At 56.9% G+C, this 23218-nt stretch overlaps 3 protein-coding genes across 16 annotated transcripts in view; 1 reads left to right on the top strand and 2 right to left on the bottom strand.

The window, feature by feature from the left end:
- Positions 1-12266, top strand: part of PITPNM2 (phosphatidylinositol transfer protein membrane associated 2) — a 147109-nt gene extending 134843 nt beyond the window's left edge. For 4 of the 7 annotated variants that reach the window (XM_053587911.1, XM_053587908.1, XM_053587910.1 and 1 more), the window contains 14 exons: positions 19-245; positions 722-900; positions 3445-3615; positions 4185-4334; positions 5299-5463; positions 5931-6092; positions 6991-7139; positions 7492-7608; positions 7890-8006; positions 8097-8245; positions 8330-8479; positions 8947-9130; positions 9212-9340; positions 9420-12266. In XM_053587911.1, the coding sequence (XP_053443886.1) occupies positions 19-245; positions 722-900; positions 3445-3615; positions 4185-4334; positions 5299-5463; positions 5931-6092; positions 6991-7139; positions 7492-7608; positions 7890-8006; positions 8097-8245; positions 8330-8479; positions 8947-9130; positions 9212-9340; positions 9420-9743 (2373 nt within the window). In that variant the 3' untranslated portion in view covers positions 9744-12266. The remainder of the gene's footprint in view (positions 1-18; positions 246-721; positions 901-3444; positions 3616-4184; positions 4335-5298; positions 5464-5930; positions 6093-6990; positions 7140-7491; positions 7609-7889; positions 8007-8096; positions 8246-8329; positions 8480-8946; positions 9131-9211; positions 9341-9419) is intronic. The other 3 variants (XM_053587912.1, XM_053587913.1, XM_053587914.1) reach the window with 3 other exon arrangements.
- An 855-nt stretch (positions 12267-13121) lies between these two features.
- Positions 13122-15883, bottom strand: ARL6IP4 (ADP ribosylation factor like GTPase 6 interacting protein 4). Of its 5 annotated transcripts, none has more exons than XM_053587931.1 (6): positions 15428-15883; positions 14832-15002; positions 14180-14461; positions 13983-14100; positions 13479-13548; positions 13122-13399 (listed from the first exon to the last, which is right to left on the bottom strand). In XM_053587931.1, exons 1-6 carry the CDS (start codon positions 15855-15857, stop codon positions 13343-13345), a joined length of 1128 nt encoding a protein of 375 aa, XP_053443906.1. In that variant the 5' UTR covers positions 15858-15883; the 3' UTR covers positions 13122-13342. The 5 variants fall into 5 exon arrangements, with proteins under 5 accessions (XP_053443906.1, XP_053443907.1, XP_053443910.1 ...); XM_053587932.1 differs by having other exon boundaries at positions 15386-15463; XM_053587935.1 differs by lacking the exon at positions 15428-15883 and adding an exon at positions 15243-15379.
- Positions 15884-16068: 185 nt separating this feature from the next.
- Positions 16069-21798, bottom strand: OGFOD2 (2-oxoglutarate and iron dependent oxygenase domain containing 2). Of its 4 annotated transcripts, XM_053587941.1 has the most exons (9): positions 21727-21794; positions 21509-21624; positions 21119-21383; positions 20643-20699; positions 19497-19610; positions 19300-19399; positions 17634-17770; positions 17178-17435; positions 16831-17105 (listed from the first exon to the last, which is right to left on the bottom strand). In XM_053587941.1, exons 3-9 carry the CDS (start codon positions 21248-21250, stop codon positions 16842-16844), a joined length of 1062 nt encoding a protein of 353 aa, XP_053443916.1. In that variant the 5' UTR covers positions 21251-21383; positions 21509-21624; positions 21727-21794; the 3' UTR covers positions 16831-16841. The 4 variants fall into 4 exon arrangements, with proteins under 4 accessions (XP_053443919.1, XP_053443916.1, XP_053443918.1 ...); XM_053587944.1 differs by having other exon boundaries at positions 16069-17105; positions 17643-17770; positions 21509-21786; XM_053587943.1 differs by lacking the exon at positions 21509-21624 and having other exon boundaries at positions 21727-21798.
- Between the last annotated feature and the right edge of the window lie 1420 nt (positions 21799-23218).

Consider the following 23218-nt stretch of genomic DNA (forward strand, 5'->3'; position numbering starts at 1 on the left):
TCCATGGGGCCGTTCCAGGACACTGACCTGCTGTCCCCGGGCACCCTGGTGAGCACAGCACACTGCTCTGGCAGTGGCAGTGGTGGCTCCAACCTGGAGAACAGTCGGCACCTGAGCCGCAGCAACATCGACATCCCCCTCGGCATTGGCACCGAGGACCCCAAAAGGCAGCTGCCCCGAAAGAGGAGTGACTCATCCACCTATGAGCTGGACACCATTCAGCAGCACCAGGCCTTCCTGTCCAGGTGTGTGGGCCCAGTGGTGTGGAGGGACGGAGACTCCAAGAGGGAGGGACAGTGCCTGTGCTTGTCACCAGCATGAGGCCTGCTTAGGAGGCTTCCCTCATCTGGGTCCTGAGATCCCCAACTGGGGCCAGGAGCAGGTGGCTTATCAGGCACTCTTGTCCTGTACATACTCTCCGGAGGCTGGAGAGGACAGCTTGTCCTAAAGTGGGGAGGGGTATTCCAGAATTGGGGGCAGAACTGACCAAGGGCAGCATGTTCTCAGTCAGGGCTATCCCCTGACAAGTTGGGACCTACTGACACCAGAAGTGAATCAGCAGATCCTGGGCAGCTAGCACAGGGCCAGCACAGGGTCAGGTTCCATTTGGGTCTCTTGACCCTGCAGGGACATCAGACACAACCCCTCCCCAACAAAGCTGAGGGTAGGCCATACCTGAGAAGGGCCGGGAGTGAACTTGCGCACCCCCACCCCACTGCAGCCTCCATGCCAGTGTGCTGAGGACCGAGCCCCACGCGTATCGCTCGGGCAGCTCCACCATGCTGGATGGCACAGGGGCGCCAGGCAGGTTTGACTTTGAGATCACCGACCTCTTCCTCTTCGGGTGCCCTCTGGGGCTGGTCCTGGCCTTGAGGAAGACCGTCATCCCAGCCCTAGATGGTGAGAGCCCTGTGGGGTGGGACTGGGGGTATATGAGCTGGGCAGGAAGTCCCAGTAGCCCCCTGTCATGAGCCCGTGGCCACATCCTGGGTACGTTCCTGTCTGCCTTCCCCTCTAAGGGTTCACTGCTGACCTTTCCTGTTCTAGTGGCTCAGTCACTGTCCCACCCCCAAACACCTGCTGTTTGATTTCATCTCTAACGTGCCCTTGAGAGCCAAGGGCCATTCTACAGACAGGGATGCTGCAGCTGAGGAGAAAAGGCACCATCCCAGGGTCAGATGGGGACAGAGTCAGATCCAAGGTCCTCCCACAGGGGAGAAATACAAAGCTATCACCCCACCCCCACCCCACCAAGCCTCCTGGTGCAGTGGCTCCCAGCCCTGGAGGGGTCACCACAACACAGGGAGGCTGGTGGGCTGAGAATCCCATCAGAACAGCAGACCCTGCCCTCCACAGATCAGCCACTGCAGCTTCAGGGAGCCATACAGCCTCAGAGTAGCCATGCAGGACCCATGTTGCATCCCCTACAACAGATGGGGAAACTGAGACTGGGAGAGGTTTAGATACCTGCTAAGTGTAAAGTTAAAAACAAAGATCCCAGCTTGGCATCTGTGGCTCAAGCGGCTAAGGTGCTAGCCACATACACCTGACCTGGTAGGTTTGAATCCAGCCCGGGCCCGCCATACAACAATAACGGCTGTAATCAAAACCAAGCCGGGCGTTATGGCAGGCGCCTGTAGTCCCAGCTACTTGGGAGGCGGAGGCAGGAGAATCGCTTGAGCCCAGGAGTTGGAGGTTGCTGTGAGCTGTGATGCTACGGCACTCTACCCAGGGCAACAGTTTGAGGCTGTGTCTCAAAAAAAAACACACACACACACACACAGATCCCCAGACTCAGCACCCGAGGCTCCTTCACCTAGTGACCTCAGCACTGTCAGGGAGGGGAATGTGTAGCTTTATTTTACTTTTTTTTTTTGCAGTTTTTGGCTGGGGCTGGGTTTGAACCCACCACCTCAAGCATATGGGGCTGGCGCCCTACTCCTTTGAGGCACAGGCACCACCCCTATTTTACTTATTTTTTTAGAGACAGGGTCTCACTCTATCACCTAGGCTGAAGTAGAGTAGCTCATCACAGCCTTGAACTCCTGGACTCAAGGGATCCTCCTGCCTCAGCTTCCTGAGTAGCTGGAACTATAGGTGCCTGCCACCACATTCCACTCATTTTTCTATTTTTAGTAGAGACGGTGTTTTGCTCTTGCTCAGGCTGGTCTCAAACTTTTGAGCCCAAGCAATCCTCCTGCCTCGGCCTCCCAGAGTGCTGAGATTACAATTGTAGGCCACTGCACCTGGGGCGAGAAATATGTAGCTTTAAAGGGACCCCAGCAGCCAAGACAGCTCTCACTTGGCACAAATAGGTGCAGTCCCAGGAGGGCAGTGGCAGTCCCTGTGCACCATCCACTCCACTTTGACCAGACACAAAGATTCCCACACAAGCACACAGAGACTTAGGGACAGTGCCATCATGATGACATTACTTGTAATTGTGAAAACCCAGGACTGGTTAAAAGGAGCATGGCTGAACTATACCTGCTAAAAAGAAAAATACCAACATTTTTTGTGCTAAGTGGAAGAAAAAGCAAAGTTCACAAAGTATAGCATATATTCCTCTTGATGTGTTTCTGAAAATAGTAATAGTACTATTACTGCTACGAGTTTGTACTTCCATTCCTTCGCTCATAGAACCCTCCTAACAACTCCATGAAGAGGTTTGAATACAGCCCCATTTGACAGAGAAGGAAACATTCTGGCATCCAGGCACAGGGCCAGGGTGCCTTTGCTAGCATGTGGGCCAGTGCCCCCAACAGACCCACTGAGAGCTGCGGAGGGGGTTCTGGGGTAGGAGGGAAACTCTGACACGCACCTTTCATCATGGCCACTTCTGTACTTCATACTGGTTTTTCGTTATAACATTTTCAATTTAAAAAGTTTTAGTTAATGGGGGCGGTGCCTGTGGCTCAAGGAGTAGGGCGCCGGTCCCATATGCCAGAGGTGGCGGGTTCAAACCCAGCCCCGGCCAAAAACCACAAAAAAAAAAGTTTTAGTTAATGAAGTAACAGTGGCCTATAATCCCAGCACTTTGAGAGGCCATGGTGGAGGATCACCTGAGGCCAGGAATTAGAGACCAGCCTGGGCAACATAGCAAGATTCCATCTCTACAAAACAGAAAAAAATTAGCCAGGTGTGTTTATGTACTCCTGTAGTCCCCACTACTTGGGAGGCTGAGGCAAGGGAATCGCTTGAGCCCAGGAGTTTGAGATTGCTGTGAGCTATGATGACACCACTGTACTCTACCTGGGTGACATAGCCAGACCCTGTCTCAAAAAAAATAAAGTGACAGTGACACAGACAAGTGCCAAACTGATAAAGATTGATAAAGATCCATCTTCTCCCTAATTCGAGTAAGACAACCCAGCCCCAGGCCCTGTTCCAGCTCCTTGGGGTCCGAGCCAGCCCCAGGCTCTGTAGCCAACACTCTGTCCCCAGTTTTCCAGCTGCGGCCGGCCTGCCAGCAGGTCTACAACCTTTTCCACCCCGCTGACCCTTCTGCCTCCCGCCTGGAACCACTTCTGGAGCGGCGCTTCCATGCTCTGCCGCCCTTCAGCATCCCCCGCTACCAGCGCTACCCGCTGGGGGATGGCTGCTCCACGCTGCTAGGTAAGGAACCTGTTCTCCTAGGTAGGGGATAGAGGGACCCCCCTCCCCCAGGGTGACCCCTGCTGTAGAACCCACAAGGCTCTTCTTCCCTGAGAAGCTGGGGGCTCCTGCGTTGAGCACCTCTCAGAAGTGGACACCTGGTGCAGATCTGTTCTCACTGGTCCGATCCAGGCATAAATGACCCCTACTGCTTTTCAGAAAGAAAAGTTCAGGACCTCACCCCAGGGTGCCAGAGGGGGAGCAGAACAGGGACCAGATGTCCCTCCTCCTGCCTGAGCCTCTATCCCAGTGGGGACAGAACTAAGGACCCAGGGGGAGGGCCTTGCTGAGTTAGGGACACTATCTGTGGAGCCCCATCATGGCAGGCGGGCAGCCTAGAGGTGGGGGTGCAGGAGACAAGGGTGGGCAGACATGGGGTGGGTGTGGCCCTTTCCTCACCCCAGCGTGTGTCCCGGCATCTTGTTGCGTCCTAGTCCTGGAGGAGCCCCTAGTCTCTGTCAGAGTGTGTTTAGATGGCCCGCGCGAGTGTCTGTTCTTGTCCTCTCTGTTCTCTCCCCGTCTGCCTCCAGTCGAGACCGTGCAGAGAAACCCCGAGCTGGTGCTGGAGGGCGGCCCCCTGGGCCCTCTCCTGCATGGGGACAGCTTCCTGGAAACCAGTATCCCTGTTCCCGCGCCTACCTGGCAAGACGGGCCCCGCCCGAGCCCGGGCTGTGCTGAGTGTGTGTAATCCCCCCACCCCGCTCATGGTGACATCTGCTTGGCTGGCTGATCCCCTCCCTGGTCCTCAGGTTCTCCCTCCCCACCCCACCCCCAGCCACTCAAAGTTCATGAGACCTTGATGGCAGGAAGGCCCTGGACCATGGCTTTGGTGCCTTCTCCCTATATACTGGGTGAGAGGCAGAGGGGCCAGAGCATAGGTGGTCACAGCAGTTCAGAGACAGGCAGAGCTGTCTCAGGGTTACACAGCATACCAGTGATGGATCAAGGGCTCTGTCCCTCCTCCCTGAGGCTGGTGGGAGCCCATAGGACCCCACCCCTCACCTAATAGAACCCTCTAGGCCCAGCAACAGGCTGGATTCTCTGGGCCCACTCCCCATCCTGAGGTAGTCCAGGCACTTCCCACACTGTCCAGAACCAACTTCTCTTGCCCTATCCTCCCCACTCTGTCCTTCCTCACCCAGGCCCTGGTGAGCTAGGTGTGAGCCCTCAGCACCTGCCTTTATCCTGGGGTGGCTAGCTGTGGCCTATGTGTGAGGGATGCCCTGGGGCTTGCCATCTCCTCAGCCTCTGCACATGTAGGGCATCTCCAGGAAGCCACCCAAGGGCCCTGTTGCAAGTGCTCCTCAAGCCCAGGGTGCAGCTGCCACTACTGTGGGCTGTAGGGCAGGCTAGACCAGGCTGAGGACTGGAGGCCCCAGTGCTGGTGGGGCTGCCAAAAACTAGCTGAGGAGCATGTGGGCCAAGGGATGTCCAGGGGTGGGGGATAAGCCCAGCTGCCTGGCCTCCTGCCCTCTGTCTGTGTCCATCCATCTGTCCTCCCTTCTCCTCCCCTGCCTCAGCACTGGGCCTCAGCCCTCTGTTGCCCTGGCCCCCTGCCTAGATGCATGCTGGGCCTGGCATGCCAGCTCCCCCACCACTCTGGGGCTGCTCTTACCCAGGTCTCCCTTCCCTGTCTACCTGCAGCAGACACGCTCCAGACCCACAACACGGTCTTCCAAGAGCATGCAGCCCCCTCCTCGCCTGGAACGGCTCCTACCAGCCGTGGCTTCCGCAGAGCCAGTGAGATCAGCATTGCCAGCCAGGTGTCAGGCATGGCGGAGAGCTACACGGCGTCCAGCATCGCTCAGAGTGAGTGAGCCAATCCCACCTCACCCCTCCTTGCTCAGCCAGGTCTTCCTGCCTCCCACTTCTGGATGGGCGCAGGTCTAGAGGCCTTTTTAGTTGTGGGGACAGGGCGCTAACTAGCATCTTGTGGGTAGAGCAGGGATATGGCTGGGCCACTGTATGCAGTCTCAGGCCAGCCCCTCAGGAGGGAGGGAGTATTCTGGTGCACGTGGCCAACAGCACCTAGGTGGAAAAACATGGCCTGGTCTCCCTTGACACCCGCCTCCTGCCTACCTCAATGGGGAGCCTGGTTTACCCCACTCAGTTCCCTTGGTGCTGGCCCCTGTGCTGGCCACAAGGGGCTGAGGCTGGTGTAGGTATTTCTGGTGCTTGCATCTCCCTTGTGAGGAGCAGTGGCCTTCTGGCTCCTGTTAGATGCGGTACCCCAGTGGCAGGTATTGATGAGCTATCCCTTTGTTCTTGCTCTTCAGAGGTCCCTGTGTCACTCAGCCACACCCCCAGTGTCAGACGCCTGTCCCTGCTCGCCCTGCCCCATCCCTGCCCTGCTACCCCCAGCCCCCACCCTCCTGCCAGGAAGGCAAGGCCTGGTCTGGAGAGGGCCCCTTGCCCCCCTGGCCTGGACATCGGACAAGGTACCAGCCCTGCACCCACTCACACCATCTCTCTCACTTGGGGTCACTCACTGTTGCCAAGTACCTGTCACTTTCTCACCATCAGGCCCTACCACCTAAACACTCGTGGACACTTAACAAGGAGCTGGGAGGACTTGGGCATGCAGGAAGGAGGCAAGATAGGCGGCATTGGTTGCATGGGGGAGGTGAGGGACCTCATGCAGCTAGAATGAAGCCAGATGAGGACCAAAGCCGCTCTGCAGGGCCCCTATCATGCAGGCTATGGGAGCACAGGGGAGCCTGTACCCATAAAACAGGCCGTGTGCTGGGCACCCCCTGTATGCAGCCCGCCGGGGAGACACCCCTCGCCCAGCCCTGCCTGGCCAAGCTGGGATGCACACCCAGGATCATCCCACTGCTGGGCCTGGACTTTCCCACCTGTCTGCTGCACTCCCGAGAGTATAGGAGGCCCAGTGCTGAGGAGGGCAGCAGGCCTTGCCCAGTGGTCAGGCACCATGACCTCATTTTTGTGGCAGCTTTCACAGCCTTGCGGCCCTGGGGGCAGACAGGTGGGATGGGGCAGCCCAGAGAAGACAATGCCAGTGTCCAGACTGCAGAGTCATCAGAGCCAGCAGCTGGATGTGGACTAGTCCTGTTTCCAGCCCAGGCCCCCCTCAGGGGTTCCGGCTCTGGTGAAGCCACCTCAGCAGTGCTGCATGCTGGCTATGCAGGCGCCGGATCTTCTGCCCATGCCCCCGCTTCCCCAGGGCACTTGGCCTGGTTGGTGTAGACTCAATTTGGCTGCAGCTGGAAGGAGGGGCTAGGCTGGGCTGCGCCAGGCCACAGGGGCTGGGTAACTTTCTGGGGTTCCTGCCCAGGGCTGCCTGGTCCCAGCCTAGTCCGAGTTCTTTTCTCGCAGTTGCTGCAAAGTGGTGGGGCCAGAAGCGGATTGACTATGCCCTGTACTGTCCTGACGCGCTCACGGCTTTCCCTACGGTGGCCCTGCCTCACCTCTTCCACGCCAGCTACTGGGAGTCAACGGACGTGGTCTCCTTTCTACTGAGACAGGTATCTGGGCCCATGGGCAGGCCATGAGTCATACCACCCATGATGTGGTCCCATTTCACAGAGAAGGGGTATAGTAGGGACCCCTCCCTCTGTCCCCATCAGACCACAGAGTAAGAAGGATGAAATCACTTTACATTGGAGTGTGCAAAGTCTTCTAGGGGTGCTGGGATGGGAGAAAGTATCTGCACATTCCTGGGACAAGTGGGAATTTGGGGGGCCACCAGGGGACTATAGTGGGTTGAGTAGCATCCCCCCAATGCCCTCACAGGCTCCTCTACCAGTCCCTAGGGTGGCTCCCTGGGTAGGAAACCCTAGGCTAGTGTCTACCTCACAGCCTGCCATGTCCCTACAGGTCATGAGGCACGACAACTCTAGCATCTTGGAGCTGGATGGCAGGGAAGTATCAGTGTTCACCCCCTCAAAGCCACGGGAGAAATGGCAACGCAAGAGGACCCATGTGAAGCTGCGGGTGAGGGTCCCCCAGGTACCCATGCCCCATGGCTGCCACCCTATTTATCCCTCAGGAGAAACCCCCAAGTGGCAGGGAATGTGCTGTCCCAGCTACAGCCCAGATCATGAGGAACCACAGCCAGGCTTGCTGAACTCCCAACACCATGCAGTTTGATGGGCCAACCTGGACTTACACATGGGTCACCTGGCTCTGATCCTGAGTGCACCCCTCCGTTCAGGGAGCTCAAGCCAAGCCCAGGAGACCCCACCCCAATCCAGCCTCACAACTCCCTTCCCCAGAATGTCACCGCCAACCACCGGATCAATGATGCTATCGCCAATGAGGACGGCCCACAGGTTCTGACCGGACGGTTTATGTATGGGCCCCTGGACATGGTCACCCTGACTGGGGAGAAGGTAAGAACATAAGGGACATGGGGGACTTCAGGTACGGAGGGTGGGAGGCCAGGGTGCAGCCAGCTCCTGACTGGCCCTCGGGGCTCCCAGGTGGACGTACATATCATGATGCAGCCGCCCTCAGGCGAGTGGCTCTACTTGGACACACTGGTGACCAACAGCAGTGGGCGTGTCTCCTACACCATCCCTGAGACACACCGCCTGGGTGTGGGTGTCTACCCCATCAAGATGGTGGTCAGGTAAGTGCCTCTGCCAGGAGAGGTGGGGCTGGGAAGAAGGGGCCCCCCTTGGTTCTGACAAACACCCTGGCCCCCTGCCAACAGGGGAGACCACACATTTGCTGACAGCTACATCACGGTGCTGCCCAAGGGCACAGAGTTTGTGGTCTTCAGCATTGATGGTTCCTTTGCCGCCAGCGTGTCCATCATGGGCAGTGACCCCAAGGTGCGGGCCGGGGCTGTGGACGTGGTGCGGTGAGTGGCCCTGAGGGGCGTGATGGGGTTGTAGCAAGATGGACAGGTTCAGGGGCTCCTGCGGGCCAGGACTGGGGACCTTGGCTTGGCCTGTGTGCCTTCAGAACCCTTATTTGGAGCCCAGCACCCATATTTGTAGGCTATGTCACCTTGGGTGAGTGATTGGACCTATCAGTGTTGCACTTTAATCCATCCTGGAAAGCGAGCTGGTCAGACCAGTATCTCTGGCAGAGGGCATCTGTGAGGGTATGACTGACCACAAAGCTCCCAGAACCTGCTCCCCAGTGTAGACACATGAGAGCTTACTGCTGCCACCATCTTTGTCATCATCAGCATGTCACTGTTTGAGCCCACTCAGAGAAGCACTTTATAATGTCCCCAGTGGGCACTGGCTGGGCAGGAGACAGGGAGGCCCAGGGGGAGGACTGGGCAGCCATGGGACACCCAGGCCTGCCCCTCATCCCCAGGCACTGGCAGGACCTGGGCTACCTCATCATCTATGTGACGGGCCGGCCTGACATGCAGAAGCAGCGAGTGGTGGCATGGCTGGCCCAGCACAACTTCCCCCACGGTGTGGTGTCCTTCTGTGACGGCCTAGTGCATGACCCGCTACGGCACAAGGCTAACTTCCTGAAGTTGCTTATCTCTGAGGTAGGTTCCGGGGGGACCAGGGCAGGGGGCAGGGTTGGAACAGAAGGACCATGCCTGTGCCTGTGCTGGTTTCACCCACAGTTGCACCTGCGTGTGCATGCGGCCTACGGTTCCACCAAGGACGTGGCGGTCTACAGCTCCATCAGCCTGTCCCCCATGCAGATCTACATCGTGGGCCGGCCCACCAAGAAGCTGCAGCAGCAGTGCCAGGTGAGTAGGCGCATCCTGGGGCTGGGCACAAGCAGGCAGCTCCAGACCCTGACAGTCCATCCCCTTCACCACTCTGCAGTTCATCACGGACGGTTATGCAGCCCACCTGGCCCAGCTGAAGTACAATCACCGAGCACGGCCAGCCCGCAACACAACCACCCGCATGGCACTGCGCAAGGGCAGCTTTGGACTGCCTGGTCAGGGGGACTTCCTGCGCTCCCGGAACCACCTGCTCCGCACCATCTCAGCCCAGCCCAGCGGGCCCAGCCACCGGCATGAGCGGACACAGAGCCAGGCAGACGGCGAGCAGCGGGGCCAACGCAGCATGAGCATGGCAGCTGGCTGCTGGGGCCGTGCCATGACCGGCCGCCTGGAGTCAGGGACAGTCACGGGCCCCAAGTAGGGCACCGTGAGTCCTGCACTGGGGTCTCCATGGTGCTAGGCCAGGGTGGCCAGCCCCGCTGGGAGGCCTGGCCTGGGCACACACAGGCACTGGGGGCAAGCACAGATGTGGGCTGGGAGCTTGTCCCAGGGCCCCTCAAGGACATAGGCCATGCCATACAGTCCTCCCAGCCTGCCTCATGTTCTAAATTCTGAGGGGCCCAGCTTGTTGTGAAAGCTGGTGAGACCATCGGTCCAGGATGATAGAGGGACCAGGACCCGCATGGAGACTGACCAGGCTCTCCTGGATTTCTAGCCCAGCGTGGTCTCCCAGCTTCCTAGTGCCAGGTATGGGCCAGGGGCCAGCCTGTGACCTCCCTGGCACCGGCTCACCTCACCCCAGTCCCCTCCCATTTGGTAGCAGCTCCATCGGGGTCAGCCTGCTTCTTGTTAACTCGGATGACTCAACTGTTCAACCTCACTGGTTTTGCACTGATTTTTGAGAGTGGAGACCCGTTGACATGCATGAAAATTGAGTATTTGTTGACCCAGGACCTAGGACCACACCAAGGCTCCAGTGCGACAAATCCTTCTGCAAGCAGGAAAGAAAGGCCATTATCTTAATTTCTGCAGCCCTGGACCCCTGCCCACCTGCCCGCTTGCCCAGCTGGAGCCCAGTCTGGCCTCATTTCCAGCCCTGGGCACAGCCCAGGCGCGAGGCCGGTGATGTCCAACCTCTTCTTCCATGCCTTGCCATCAGCCGAGGCCCCTGCCATGGCTGCCTGCCCACGTTTCTACGCCTTTCTACTTCTCGATCTGATTTCTATGAGGTTTTTTTAAATAAGCAATCCTTGGCTGCTTCCTTTTCTTAACTCTCTCAGTACCAAGTGCAGCCCTTCCACTTTGAAAACACCCAGCACTGTGATGGAGTCCAGCCTGGTTCGGGGTCCCCGTGGGCCCTGCCTGCCCAGCGGGGCATGGGCTCCCTGCCTCACCTGACGCCGGTTAATCCCACTGAATTTCTACTTGGGGTGGGTGGGGCACACATAGGTTTTTTAAATGCCAATTCCGTTTCGATGCCGAATCTAAGAAGCCACAACTTGCTTCGTCAGCTTTCAGGCAGGCAGTCCAACCTCGTTTCTCACCTGAACAAGGAAGGACTGTGCTGTCCTACATACTGGTCCCAGCATCAGCCCTCCCTCCCCGGCCTGAGCATGGCCCCACTGCTCTCCACCTTCCCTGAGGTGAGAGTCTGCCCGGCCTGAGCCGCTGTCCAATAACGAGGCTCTGCCCCTGAGAAGCTGGGCCAGCCTGGATGGGGCCTCAAGGCTGGGTGAATGGAGCCAGGGAGGTGCCCGGATTAGTGTTAACTTTCCCGCCGTGTGTAGATATGTACAGCCAAAGGGTCGTGTAAATGTTCTGCAAAAGTGGGTCTATAGAGAATGAAAGCTATTTATTTTGTGCAGAGAAAAATGTCTGGAGGGATGGAAGCTTCAGGGTTTATTTGTATTTAAGATGTAACTTTTTGTTGTTTTGGGCGTTATGTATAAAGCAACAATTATTTTATGGACCAAGTTTTCACATAACTGTTGCAGTGGAAGTGCAATATCTGACCCCTCTGCTCAGTGGGAAGTCGCTTGGCCCGACAATCACAGCCCCAGCCAGGGGTCCCTGTGGCCGCTGCTTCTCCAATCCCAGTCCTGCCTCACCCTCTCCTGCCTATGCCTCAGTGACCAGCCATCTGGAGAAGCACCTGGAAGAGGCTTGGGCCTCCTGCAATAAGGGTCAGGAGGTCCTGTGGGCAGTGGGCTTGGCCTCTCCTCAGAGGCAGCTCTCCTCAGCCCCATGCTCCCAGCCTGCCTGCCCAGCTGCCAGCCATGCCAAGGACAACAGCAATAGTCCCCTGGGACCCTCCCAGCGGCCTTTAGCCATAGGTGGTGAGATGGGCAGGCCACCCTCCCCCACGAAGTCTCTCTTCTGTATCCAGGTCTGCTTCCTGCCTCCCTTAAGATTCCTTTTGGCATGTTCTCTTGAGGAAGGCACCAGTTTCTCAGACACTAAGAGTGGGAGGGCAAAGTCCTTTACAAATACCAAAAATGTTTACAGTGTTGGGTGCTGGGCCCTAGAGCTCAAGCCTGACCAGTTATAACCAAAGGGTGAGGCAGGCCTTATTGACTGCCACCCCCACCTGGGCCTGTTAGAATAGAAGCCTTAGTCCCAACCCCCCATGCCCCCATGCCCCTGGGCTGAGCCTCAGCCCACCACCCAGATCCCACCACCTGCCTTCTCTTTGATTTCTAAAGAGGGATTCAGCAGAGCCCCCATCCCTTACTGGCTCAGTCTGAGCTGCCTGCCCACCCCATCACAATCATCACATCTTGGCTCCCTCCTGTCTGTCCGAGTGCCATCCGTCTCTCTGGGCCACATATGAGCAGCGTCCTGACTGTCCCAACCCATCCTTGCTGTCTCTGCATCCCTGGGCCTGAGTGTGCTCTGTATACAGTGTCATTGTCTGTTACTCCAATTAAAGAAGCAGGAAGGCTTCCTTTTGGGTGTCTACTGTGTGGGCAACCGTAGGGTGGGGGTAGGGATCAGGGTGTGGGATGGGGGCCGCGGTGAGGAGAGGCTGCTCATCCTGAGCCCTCATGCCAACTGTTCAGACACACTTGAGTGGGGCTGACTTGGTGTTGGCCTGCTTCTAGCCCCTCATGCAGGAACTCAGTTCCATCCTCAAAGCAGCCCAGTGAGGCAATGCTGTCAGCTTCTCCTCTTCAAAAGAGGCAGCTATGAGCCAGAGCCAGAGCCAGGCCTCCCACCCAGGCCACATGGCCTTAGAACCTGGGCTCTTTTTTTCTTTCTTTTTGTAGAGACAGAGTCTCACTTTATGGCCCTCGGTAGAGTGCCATGGCATCACACAGGTTACAGCAACCTCCAACTCCTGGGCTTAAGCGATTCTCTTGCTTCAGCCTCCCGAGTAGCTGGGACTACAGGCGCCCGCCACAACACCCAGCTATTTTTTGGTTGCAGTTCAGCCGGGGCCGGGTTTGAACCCGCCACCCTCGGTATATGGGGCCGGCGCCCTACCAACTGAGCCACAGGCGCCACCCAGCACCTGGGCTCTCAACAGTTGTCATCTGTGGAATATACATGGCAAGGGAAGCCACTGCTCTCCAAGCCCAAGTAAATTTAATATTTAAGAGCCAGGACTCTGGGTTTGGGGCTCAGGGTCTGGTATAGGTGAGTTGACTTGAGGATTAGGATGGAGGCCACTTGTATTGCCTGGATTCACTACCACCGAGGACACCCAGCTCTCCCACAAGCTCCTGGGGCCTTGTTTTTTCCCTGGAGGCCAGGTAGCAGTCTCCCCTCTCCCAGCACAAAAAGCCACAGAATAGACATTATCTATAACCAAGGACCTTTAATATCTGGAGAGGTTCCCTCTTTCAGGTGAGGGTGCTGAATAAGCCAGTGAGCCTGTCCTCCACCCCCTGCACTGGAGAAGCTGGGCTGGACCGGGGCTAAGCCACAAGAAAAGGCAAATGGCACCCAACAGGCTTCCTGTTGCCACCCTGAGGCCTGCCTTGAAGCCAGGCTGCCACCACCCTTGGTGAGCTGGGGCCCTCAGGGGAGCAGCCCAGCTCGCATCTGGAAGGCCAGGCCGTCCCCTCGGGTGGCTTGCTGGGGAAGAAAGCATACAGAAGGGGGGACATCAGAAACAGAGCTGGGGGCAGACAGTGGGAAAAGGGGCAACACCAACCTTGTTGATCTCTCTGTGTCGTTCTTTGGTTACAATTTCCTCTAAGACCTCGCCATCTCCCTTGATGAGCCTGGGGGCAGAGGAGGATGTCCATTAAGCAAGGATTAGGCAGAGCCCCTCATGCCAGAGCAACAGAAACAAAAGCCACCCAGCAGAGGGATCCCAGGACTCTGGCCCCAACACCTTGAGCAGATGGACCTGCACACTCAACCCCTCTACTTCTGAGACAGGGATGAGGAAACCAAGGTGGGCTCTGCCTTGCCAGCTTCCACCATCAGCCTGGCCAACAGCAGCCCTTGGAAGAGGCTCCTTGAGGCCCTTCCTACCTCTATAAATGCTTACTCTGCAATGGGGAAGAAGAGCTACATCACAAGCGACTATTTTTACCCACATTTGGCCCTTCTAGAACAGCAGCATCCACTGGCCCTCCTCCCAAGTACATATCTTGGGTCAACACTCCCAGACCCAGTGGTGTGGGGCCAGGCAATGCTGAGGGCTACCCACCTGGTTCGTCCTGTCTCGGGGTCCACCACCTTGCGGATGACACTCTGACGGGCATCCCATTCCTCCTTGGTCATGGGCTTCATGGCCTGAATGCGGGACTTCTGCTCATCTGTCAGCACTGGAAGAGAACATGGGAGGTGGTGGCCAGGCCTTGGGGAGGGGACTCTACCCCTTGAGCACACAGGGCACCACAGTACCTGGACCATCCTCTTCCTCCCCAGCCGATCTGTGCCACTGGTCCAGCGAGGGGCCTGGCAGAGCCTCGGCCTGCTGGGCTTCTGCCTTTTCCTTGCCTTTCTTCTTTAGCTTCTTCCTTTTCTTTTTCTTCTTCCTCTTCTTGTCTTTGTGCTTCCCGCGCTTCTTCCGGCCATTGCTGGAGGAAGGGTGGGAGGAGGAGGAGGAAGACGAGCTAGAAGAACTGGAAGAAGAGGAGGAGGAGCTGGATCGTGGTCTCCTCCGGGCCTTGTGTTTGCTTCTCTCTGTGATACAGGGAGAAGGTAAGGCTGGAAGGCCAGGAGCAGAAAAACCAAACCTTAGTCCCCTCACTCCTGCCCAGGGCTGTCTACTGAGTGAGACCGTCCTGGCCGAGCTTTCACAGCACAAACGGCTCTGGAAGAGCACTTTCTGGGTTCCCCAGGTCACTCACTGCCCAGAAACAGGGCAGCCAGTTCCCGTATCTGCCCAGCAGCACAAAGGCATGATTAAGTGTGCCTGTCGCGGGTTTTTCACCCCCGATGCCCGACTTCTCACTCCGATTTCCCACAGTCAGCGCCAGGAAGCTGGCCCAGCCGCCTCTACTGCCTCCCGTGAAGTCGCCGCACCACCTTCCCCAAACCCCTTGGTCCTCACCGTCCGCCCCGGGGGTAGTGCTGGCCTTGCGACCTTGGGATCCAGAGGCTGCACAGCTCCTCGAGGCGTCCCTACTACTCTTCTTCCTTCTTTTTTCCGACCCTCGCCCTCGGGACCGGCTGCGACTCCGCGAGCGCTTCCGAGAGCCGACGTGAGCCATAGTGCCGCGGGCTGGAGGGGGAAAGATGCGCTTAATCCGAGGCCCCTTTTGGGCGGCCCGCGGGGTGGGCTCCAAGGGCCACTCTACGGGGCCTGGCCCTCGGGACGCCCAAGACTTGTCGCCACCCCGGGGAGCTGCGTGATTCTCTCCCACCCCCACCCTCTAAGACCCTAGCTCCTCCGCCACTCCAGATCCTACGCAGCGGCTCCTTTAAGGATGTGTGCCCGCCCGGACGCTCTACACCGGCACACCTGGATCAAAGTCCGAGGAAACTAGCCACAAACCTCCACCATGAGGGGCGCTTTGAGTCCTTTCCCCCGCGCTCCTACTTTCCACCCCCAGCCCTGCGTAGCCTCGCCGCCTTGAAGGGGCCCTGGGACTACTACGTCCCCACCTCAACCGCCCACTGCGCTGCACCGCCAGCCCCGAGCCACACCTCCGCGTGAGGAAGCGGGACCAAGGCGGGTTCCCGCCCCGGCGGTGCACGGGAGGCTGTCCGGCTGGAAAACGAGGAGCTGCTGCCTTTCGTTCCGATGCTCCAGGTTCGAGCTGGGCATACTGGCTTCTGACTCTAGGCCGACGCGAGGCAATGCCCACGCCTGCAGCTGGTTGCTCAGACTCCGCCGCGCTCTCCGGTCTCTCAACGCCTGTCTTGCTGAAGCTGCGCCCTCTCCCCAGACAGCCCCTAGGGGCGCGACCGCAGCACCGCCCCTACCCTCTAGCCGCCGCTTTGCTGCCCCGCCTGCCTGCCGACCTCTCAGTTCCATCAGACTGTGAGCTACATACAGGCTGAGACGTCCCGTCTTTCCAACGTCCGCACCCAGTAATGCAGAGGTCGCAAACTCAAGCGGCCACAGGGGCTGCATTGATCTTGACAATGAACGAGGGAGTGGACCACAGGCCTGTCTGGAGTGTGAGGCTGTGACTCTGCTCCAGCTGACCTCTGCAGGGTGGAGATGGGGTCTGGTGTTTCCACCTTCCCAGGGAAATCAGAATGCGATTTCAATATGGAAATCCCCTGGTTTTCAAACGTATACCATAAAGCATGGCTGTGCTTTTCATCCCAATCTTGGGGCCACCAAGTTGCAAATTCTTCAGTAATGACAGCAGCAAACACAGGACTGTTATAAGACACTTTACAGATGGCAGCGCATTTATAAATCAAACGATTCTTACAACAGATCTAGGAGGTAGCTACTAGGCAGATGAAGAAACTAAGGCACAGAAAGGTACAGCAGCTCACCCACAACCACACAGCTGGAAGTGACAAAACCAGGATTTGAACCCAGGGAGCCTGGGTCCAGTCCCTGCTCTTAACTTCTCTGCTGTAAGTCTTCAACAGTCATCTAGAAGATGCTATCGGTGGCCCACCCAAGTGGCATCCACTGCTGACAGTTCATATCTGTACTCTTCTCTGCAGGCTTCCCTGGGCCACTAGGAGCAAGCCTGCTCTGGAGATGGATGTCCAGGAAGTTACTCACCTCTCTCTGTCCCGCCTCATCCTGTAGCCACTGATGCTGGGAGAACTGTGGCATCATGGACTCATGCTCCAAAGGTCCCTGAGGGCCAGACTGAGACTGGCTTCCCTCTGCAGCCACAGCTTTGCCCAGTAGCTCCTGCCCTCTGGCTCCTTCACTTCCTTGAGGCTCCTCCCTCCCTCCTTCTGCTTCCAGTAAACCTCCACTAAGCCAGCCTATTTGCCCAAAGAATGACCCAGAAGCCAGCATGTCCATCTGAAACAACAAGTGCAGTGGGCTACAGGGAGTTTATTTTTGTCCTCTCAGCCCAAGGACAAAGCCCTCACCTGCCATGCCCCCTCCCCCCAACACACACACTGGGCCAAACCAGGCTCACGTCAGTGCACACACATCTACTGTGGTGGGTTCCTCTCTGGTAAAGCCATCCCCAAAGCCCTCATCGTCCACCAGGTCAGGCTCACGGCAGCACATGGGGCAGAGGTGGTTGCGAACAGCAGAGGCTCGGAGCCAGATGACAAGGTTCCAGCGCTCACCAGTGACCAGAGGCCGGGCGCCATGCAACTGGCCACCTCGGTGCAGGACACCATGGCCCACCATATGCTCTACCTCCAGGGGCTCCATGAGAGCTGCAGGCGCCTGCAGATGTCAGGGCTCAGGCCTGGGTACCCCCAGCTTCCCCAGGCCCTGCCCTGTGGGTCATGTACTCACCTGGAAGAGGCCCCCAAAGTATAGAGCACCCCCAGTAAAGGTCCTGCCTAGGGCCACATTGAGGGTGAGCTCAGCATTATCGTGGTGGCAGCCCAGCTCACGGTCCTGGCTGGGTGCATACTTGACCACGAAGGCACGGTGGCTATCAAGCTGACCCCCACCGCAATCTGGGTACAGCAGGGCCAGCAGTGGCTGTAAGAAACACTCCCGCAGGGGTGTCACCAGAGGCTCATCCAGCCCCAGCTCATGTAGCAGCACCTGGGAGGAGATCCCTGGGGTTGGTGGGGCAATTCATTGGGCCTCACCCTTAGCATGTGCTAAGGGGCAGTGCCAGGTGGTCTGCATGCATCTCCTCATCCCACCTCACAGTGAACCTTCACAGCATTGTTACTGTGATCTCATCTCACGAATAGGGCATGCAACTCCTTGATCCCAGCTACCCACCCTGGGCCTCACCTCACCCACCCCATAGTTGTTCATGGTGTTGGGCCTTCCCTTGGGCATGTCCGACTGCTCAAAGTGGTCCAGCTCCTCCAGCAGGGCCTGGCAGAATAGTGCTGTGAACACAGGCACCCGGTAGATGCGCTTCTTCTCTGGGGGGAGAAGGGACAGTCTGTCAGCTGAGAGCACTGTGTATACCAGAAGGGCTTGGGTTTCAGTCTCCTTATGAGCTGTAGGAGCCCAGGCCTGTCCTTTCACTTCCTCTCAGCCTCAGTTTCCTCATCTGTACCTTGGGGATAAGGAGGACCCACCCCTTTCAGGGCTGCTGTGATGAGGTAATGTAATGTGTGAGAATCAGGGGTGACCAAGTCACATGCTGCTTGTTTGGCCCTGGAGCCTCTCCCTTGACTAAACCAGTGCCCACAGGGCCCCAGAGAAGGAAGAGATTAGCCCAGGGGCACCTAAAAGGCCAGTGACAGAGCCCAGCTGAGACCACACAGTCAACATCAGGCTCTCTGTACTGACTTCTCGACCTGGAGAGCCTCCAAAGTCTGTACCCCAACCCAGAAGTGTCTCTGGGAGCCTCTGTTCCCCACACAGGAAGGCCAGAGGGGCTGCTCTTTCTTTCTAGGCCCTGAGGGGAAGAAGCCAGGCTGAGATGGAAACCTAAATATTTTTTAGCAGGTGCACCAATGCCCAGGGTGCAGGGCTGGTGTGCCCCCTACAGGGCCATCTTGCAACCCAACCCTCACCCCAGCCAAAGAACCTGGCACAATCTCAACTGCCAGGGAGTGGGAGGCAGTGACGAGGGTAGCCCCAGGCTGGAAGGGGTCCATTACACCTCTGGCCCCTCAACAGAGCATATTCTCCATGAGGGGGGACAACTTTTACATCTGTCCCCATAGGAGCCCCAATCTCAGAAAACAGTAATAATAAAAATAGTAAATGCTTTCTAAACACTAACTAGGCCTCAGGCCCTAGGCCAAGCCCTCCACACATTAACTCCATCATCACAGCATCTTAAGAGAAGGGGATTATTATTGTTCCCGTTTTGCAGATGAGGAAACAGACAGGTTAAATAATAATTTAGTGTAAGCCGGGTGGCGCCTGTAGCTCAAGGAGTAGGGCGCCAGTCCCATATGCCGGAGGTGCCGGGTTCAAACCCAGCCCCAGCCAAAAACCACAAAAAAAAATAAAATAAAATAAAATAAAAAATAATTTAGTGTAAGCCAATAAGTGACCCCAGTGGGAAATCCAAAGGCAGGAGGAAGAATTGGCATTTTTTGCCCCACTCCTTTGATTTTGAAGGTTCAAGAAACTTCCTGTTCCTTCAGGTCCCTCCTATTGCTCGCACTGGGAGGGCTTTGCCATTTCTTGCCAATCCCTTAACCCTGTCCACACCTGTCTCAACTATCCCTTCAGCAGGCTCTTTAATCAGTCCCGAGTGTTCCAGTGTCCCTACCTGATACAAATACTCTCTATTTGTTGGATAAGGGAGTGAGTGAGGGAATGAGTCCAGGTGCTCTGCTCTTGGCAGGCTGGTACCCTTGGCCCTTTCAGCACCTGCTGGTTTGGTTTTTGGAGATGGAGATAGCGGCTAGAGGAACCCCAGTCCCCCACACCCAGGTATCCCAGGCTACTGCCCCCCCAGTCCTGGAAGGCCATGGGGCCAAGACCTCACCTGACAGTATCTCCAGCTGCTGGAGAAGGCCCTTGAGGTCTGCACCTGGGGATGTGCTGTACTGAGCCGCAGCCAAAAACTCAGGAGCCAGAGCTGCTTCCTGGAAGCAGAACACGCCAGCTGTGGGGCAGGCAGTCCTCCAGCCTGGGCACCACTTCCTCCTACCAGTAAGTGCCCGCAAGCTCCCTGCCTGGTACCTGCAGCGAGTTGTAGACGTCGGGTCGTGCTGGGTGATAGGAGCTTGCGATGAGGGCTTTCCTAGCCGCTGACTCTTGCCCCAGCTGCCGCCGCCGCTCCACCTCCTGCTCAAGCTGGGACAGCACAATGCTAAGTTACCAGGTGGCTTTCCCATCCTCCTGAGGCCATTGTACAGATGAGGAAACTGAGGCCCAGGAAGGCCAAGGCAGGGCCCAGGCTGAAAGCTAAGTCTTCCTTCCTACATGCCTGAATTACAAGAGCCAACTGCAAGTGCCAAACTCTTGCCTAAAGGGGACTTCTGTAAGCAGACCCATCCTTTTCAGGCTGCTTAAGCCTCAGCCTGGCTGGGATAAGAACCCCTGGAGGCAATCGTCCCCAACCTTTTTGGCACCAGGGACCAGTTTCATGAAAGACAATTCTCCCACAGACAGCAGGTGAGAAGGCTATTAGATTCCCATTAGGAACAAGCAACCTAGATCCCTTGCATGCATGGTCTACAGTAGGGTTCAAGCTCCAGTGAGAATCTGACACCACCGCTGATCTCACAGAGGGTGGAGCTCAGGCAGCAAGGTGCATGATGGGGAGTGGCTTCATACAGACCAAGCTTCAGTGGCCCTCTGGCCACTCACCTCTGAGGCTCAGGGATTGGGGATGGTAGCTTGAAGTTACCTCAACCAACTAGGCCAACTGGGAAGAGGAAGAGTCACAGTCAAGTCCTGTGTTCCAGAGGCTTCTGAGGACTCTCCTGGGAAGCTGGGTTGGGGAGGAGGTTGGAGCTGAGCAGCAGCAGGATGTAAGTGGGGAGTGGAAAGGTATGAAGAGCCAGAGTGCCTGGCTGGGAGCTCAGCTCTGCTCACTATGAAAACTTGGACAAGTTAGAGCCTCACTTTCTAGGCTCAAATGAGGATGATGGTTGTGCCTATCTTACAGAGCTGTTGAGAACGCATGATGTAGACCACTTAGCATTTCCCTCTTTCTCCCCCTGCTGCAAGATCCAAGTGTGGCGGCAGGAAAGGAGGAAGGGTAGCCTAAGGAGTCCTTCAAGGATCAGGGACTGACAGGCCTGAGGCTAGGAGACCCCTCAAACTGCTGACACAAACCTAAACAGGCAGGGCTAGGGTGTGCAAGCTCCAGGGGAGTGTTACCTCTACTAACAGCTCCTCGAAGTCCTTGGTGCTGACACAGCCTCGGCTGCGCAGGATCTGGGAGCAGAAAGACCAGTGAACATGACTGTGTGACCTTGGGCAAGTCCCTTAATGTCTCTAAGCCTCAGTTTCCCCTCCTTAAAATGCAGATGAGAACCTCAACTTCACAGGATCATTCAGAGGATGAACTGGAATAACCTCATTCAGCACAGAGCAGGTTTCCCTTCCCCGCTGCTCTAACACTGACAAAGTCCTACGCCAGGCCCAGTCCCGAGCCATCTGCATATCTGCTCATTCATTCTTTCCTCATAGCCACCTCACTGAGGAGATATCCCCATTTAGGGTGAGAAAACAGGCATGGAGTGTTTATGTCATTCTTGCCGTATCTGAGTGTGCAAGGAAGGAGACAACCTTGGGAACAAAGGTCCCTCCTTCACTACCGACACTTCTTTGGAGAGCCAAGAGCGGCCACTCACCGGACCGTAGTCCAGGCGCAGCTGCTGCTCGCCTCGGAAGCGCAGGTGCAGCCCGTAGCGCGCCACATACAAGTTCTCCGTGCAGAAGCAGGCACAGCGGTAGAACCGCCGCGGGGTCCCAGCTGTCGCCATGGTGAAGCGCCGCTCCTTCTAACCGGCTTACCATAGAGGCACTTCCGGGTACGACCCCAGCCGTGAAAGGTGTGGAACCGGCGGCTAAGGGGCCGTTCTAACTTCCCAAGCACAGAAAAGAACGAAGACGCTCCTAGTCAGAAAACGGTCTGCTTAGGAGAAATGCTCCCGGGCCGAGGAGCATCTCGGCTCACGGCTTTCTCCTTCTCCCCTCCTCACAATTTCCCCCACACCCGAGGCGGGGACTAATGGCCCTACTTTACTGATGAGTGGACTGATCACGCCTTCACAGGACGCGGAGAGATGGGGACTCGGAGCCCCAAGGCCTTTTCCTTAAACGCCGCCCCGTCTTCTGCACGGAGCTTTTGGAGAACCTGCCGACCCCACGTGAAGGACTGAGAAGCTCTGACATCCGACCCCGTTCCCCAGCTGCTATCATCCACTTGCGTGCGGCTGAACTTGGATTTGACATTTACCCTAGGTCCCTGCTCGGTGCTTCCGGCACCTCCTCAGCGATCGCAGGCGATGCCGCACCTTGCCCCAGTGAGTGTCTCAGGAAAATACTCCGTCTCGCTGACTTCCGGTAGTGATCCCAAAGGATAGCGGGTGGGCGTGGCCGGGGGTGGGAGAGGAACGGGGTGTGGTCTGCCGGTGGCCATACCCTCCTTCTGAACCAGGTCAAATTCAACGCAGCAGCTGTGTGAGACAAGGCTTTGTTAACGGCTTACAGGGCTTAAGTCTCGATCTTGGGGAAACCTATCCCATCGCACATATACCCAGCCTCGGGGTCCCTAGCTTTGTCCGCCATGCACCTGTTAGGCCGAGGTCTGCAAAGTCGCATAAAGAAACTTTAATGGCAGCCCCTTTGCTCAGATGGAAGAATTGAGCCGCTGCGCAGGGGAAGAAGTCGTGTCCCCTGGAATTGATTCCTGATTCCTGCCCTAGAGTTCCCTCCATGGTTCAGCGGGGTGCGGGGATAGAAGTGGGAAGGAAGACTCCAGCCCTTACCCCAGACGATATCTCTGTTGACCGCGTGTCCTCTCTACAGGGCCCTAGATGACGGGATCCATTACCCACCTTATTTCCTTTCTTTTTTTTTTTTTTTTCCTTTTTCCAGTTTTTGGCTGAGGCCGTGTTTGAACCCACCACCGCTGGTATATGGGGCCGGCGCCCTACTCCTTGAGCCACAGGCGCCGCCCCCACCTTATCTCCTTTCATCCCTACAGCAGCAAACGTTTGAGCTAGGTGCTGTTCTATCACCATATTACTGATGGGGAAACTGAAGTTCTGAGAGGTGCAGTGGCCCAACCTCGATTACACACCTCGTAGAGGATAAATGTTGGGGTTTGAGCCCAACAGTTTGCCTTTTGAGTTTCCCACCATCATAGGATTTCTGAGTGGTGGGATTATGTGCGATTTGGGATTTTCTCTTTGTGCTTGTTGGCATTTTCTCACTGACGCCGCTGGAGCCCAGCCTGAGCCTTCTGAAGCTACTAGGCTTCCCCAAGGAGGAGAATGACCATCAGGGACCTATTGGCATCTCCCTCAATGATCCAGCTCTCCATCCCAGAGCTGCCAGCTGCCAGGTGTTTAAAGTTTCAAAGTTGTCTTGATTGCCCAGTGATAGCTAGGGGCCCTGCTGTCCAGGAAAGGATCCATTTCCCCACCTCCATGTGCATCACCCCTAACTGGTTTTCTCTCTCAGGAGGCCCAGGGCAGGCCAGTCCCCTGGCCACCATGCAGGCCTGGCATGTGCGGCTCCTCACCTTACCCCTACCCCCTGCTCACCCACTTGAGTTTCTCCCTTTGCAGCAGTTTGCAAGATAAGCAGTTTCTGCTTATCAGTTTCGATTGGCCCAAGCTATGGACCCCTTCTCTTTGCAGACAGTGTCTCCAACCCCACTCTGACTGAGCCTAGTCATCAAAGGAAATAGCAGCAAGAACAATATTTACTAGTAAGCAGTGAAT

This window comes from Nycticebus coucang, chromosome 4 (assembly GCF_027406575.1).
Source record: "Nycticebus coucang isolate mNycCou1 chromosome 4, mNycCou1.pri, whole genome shotgun sequence".
NCBI lineage: Eukaryota > Metazoa > Chordata > Mammalia > Primates > Lorisidae > Nycticebus > Nycticebus coucang.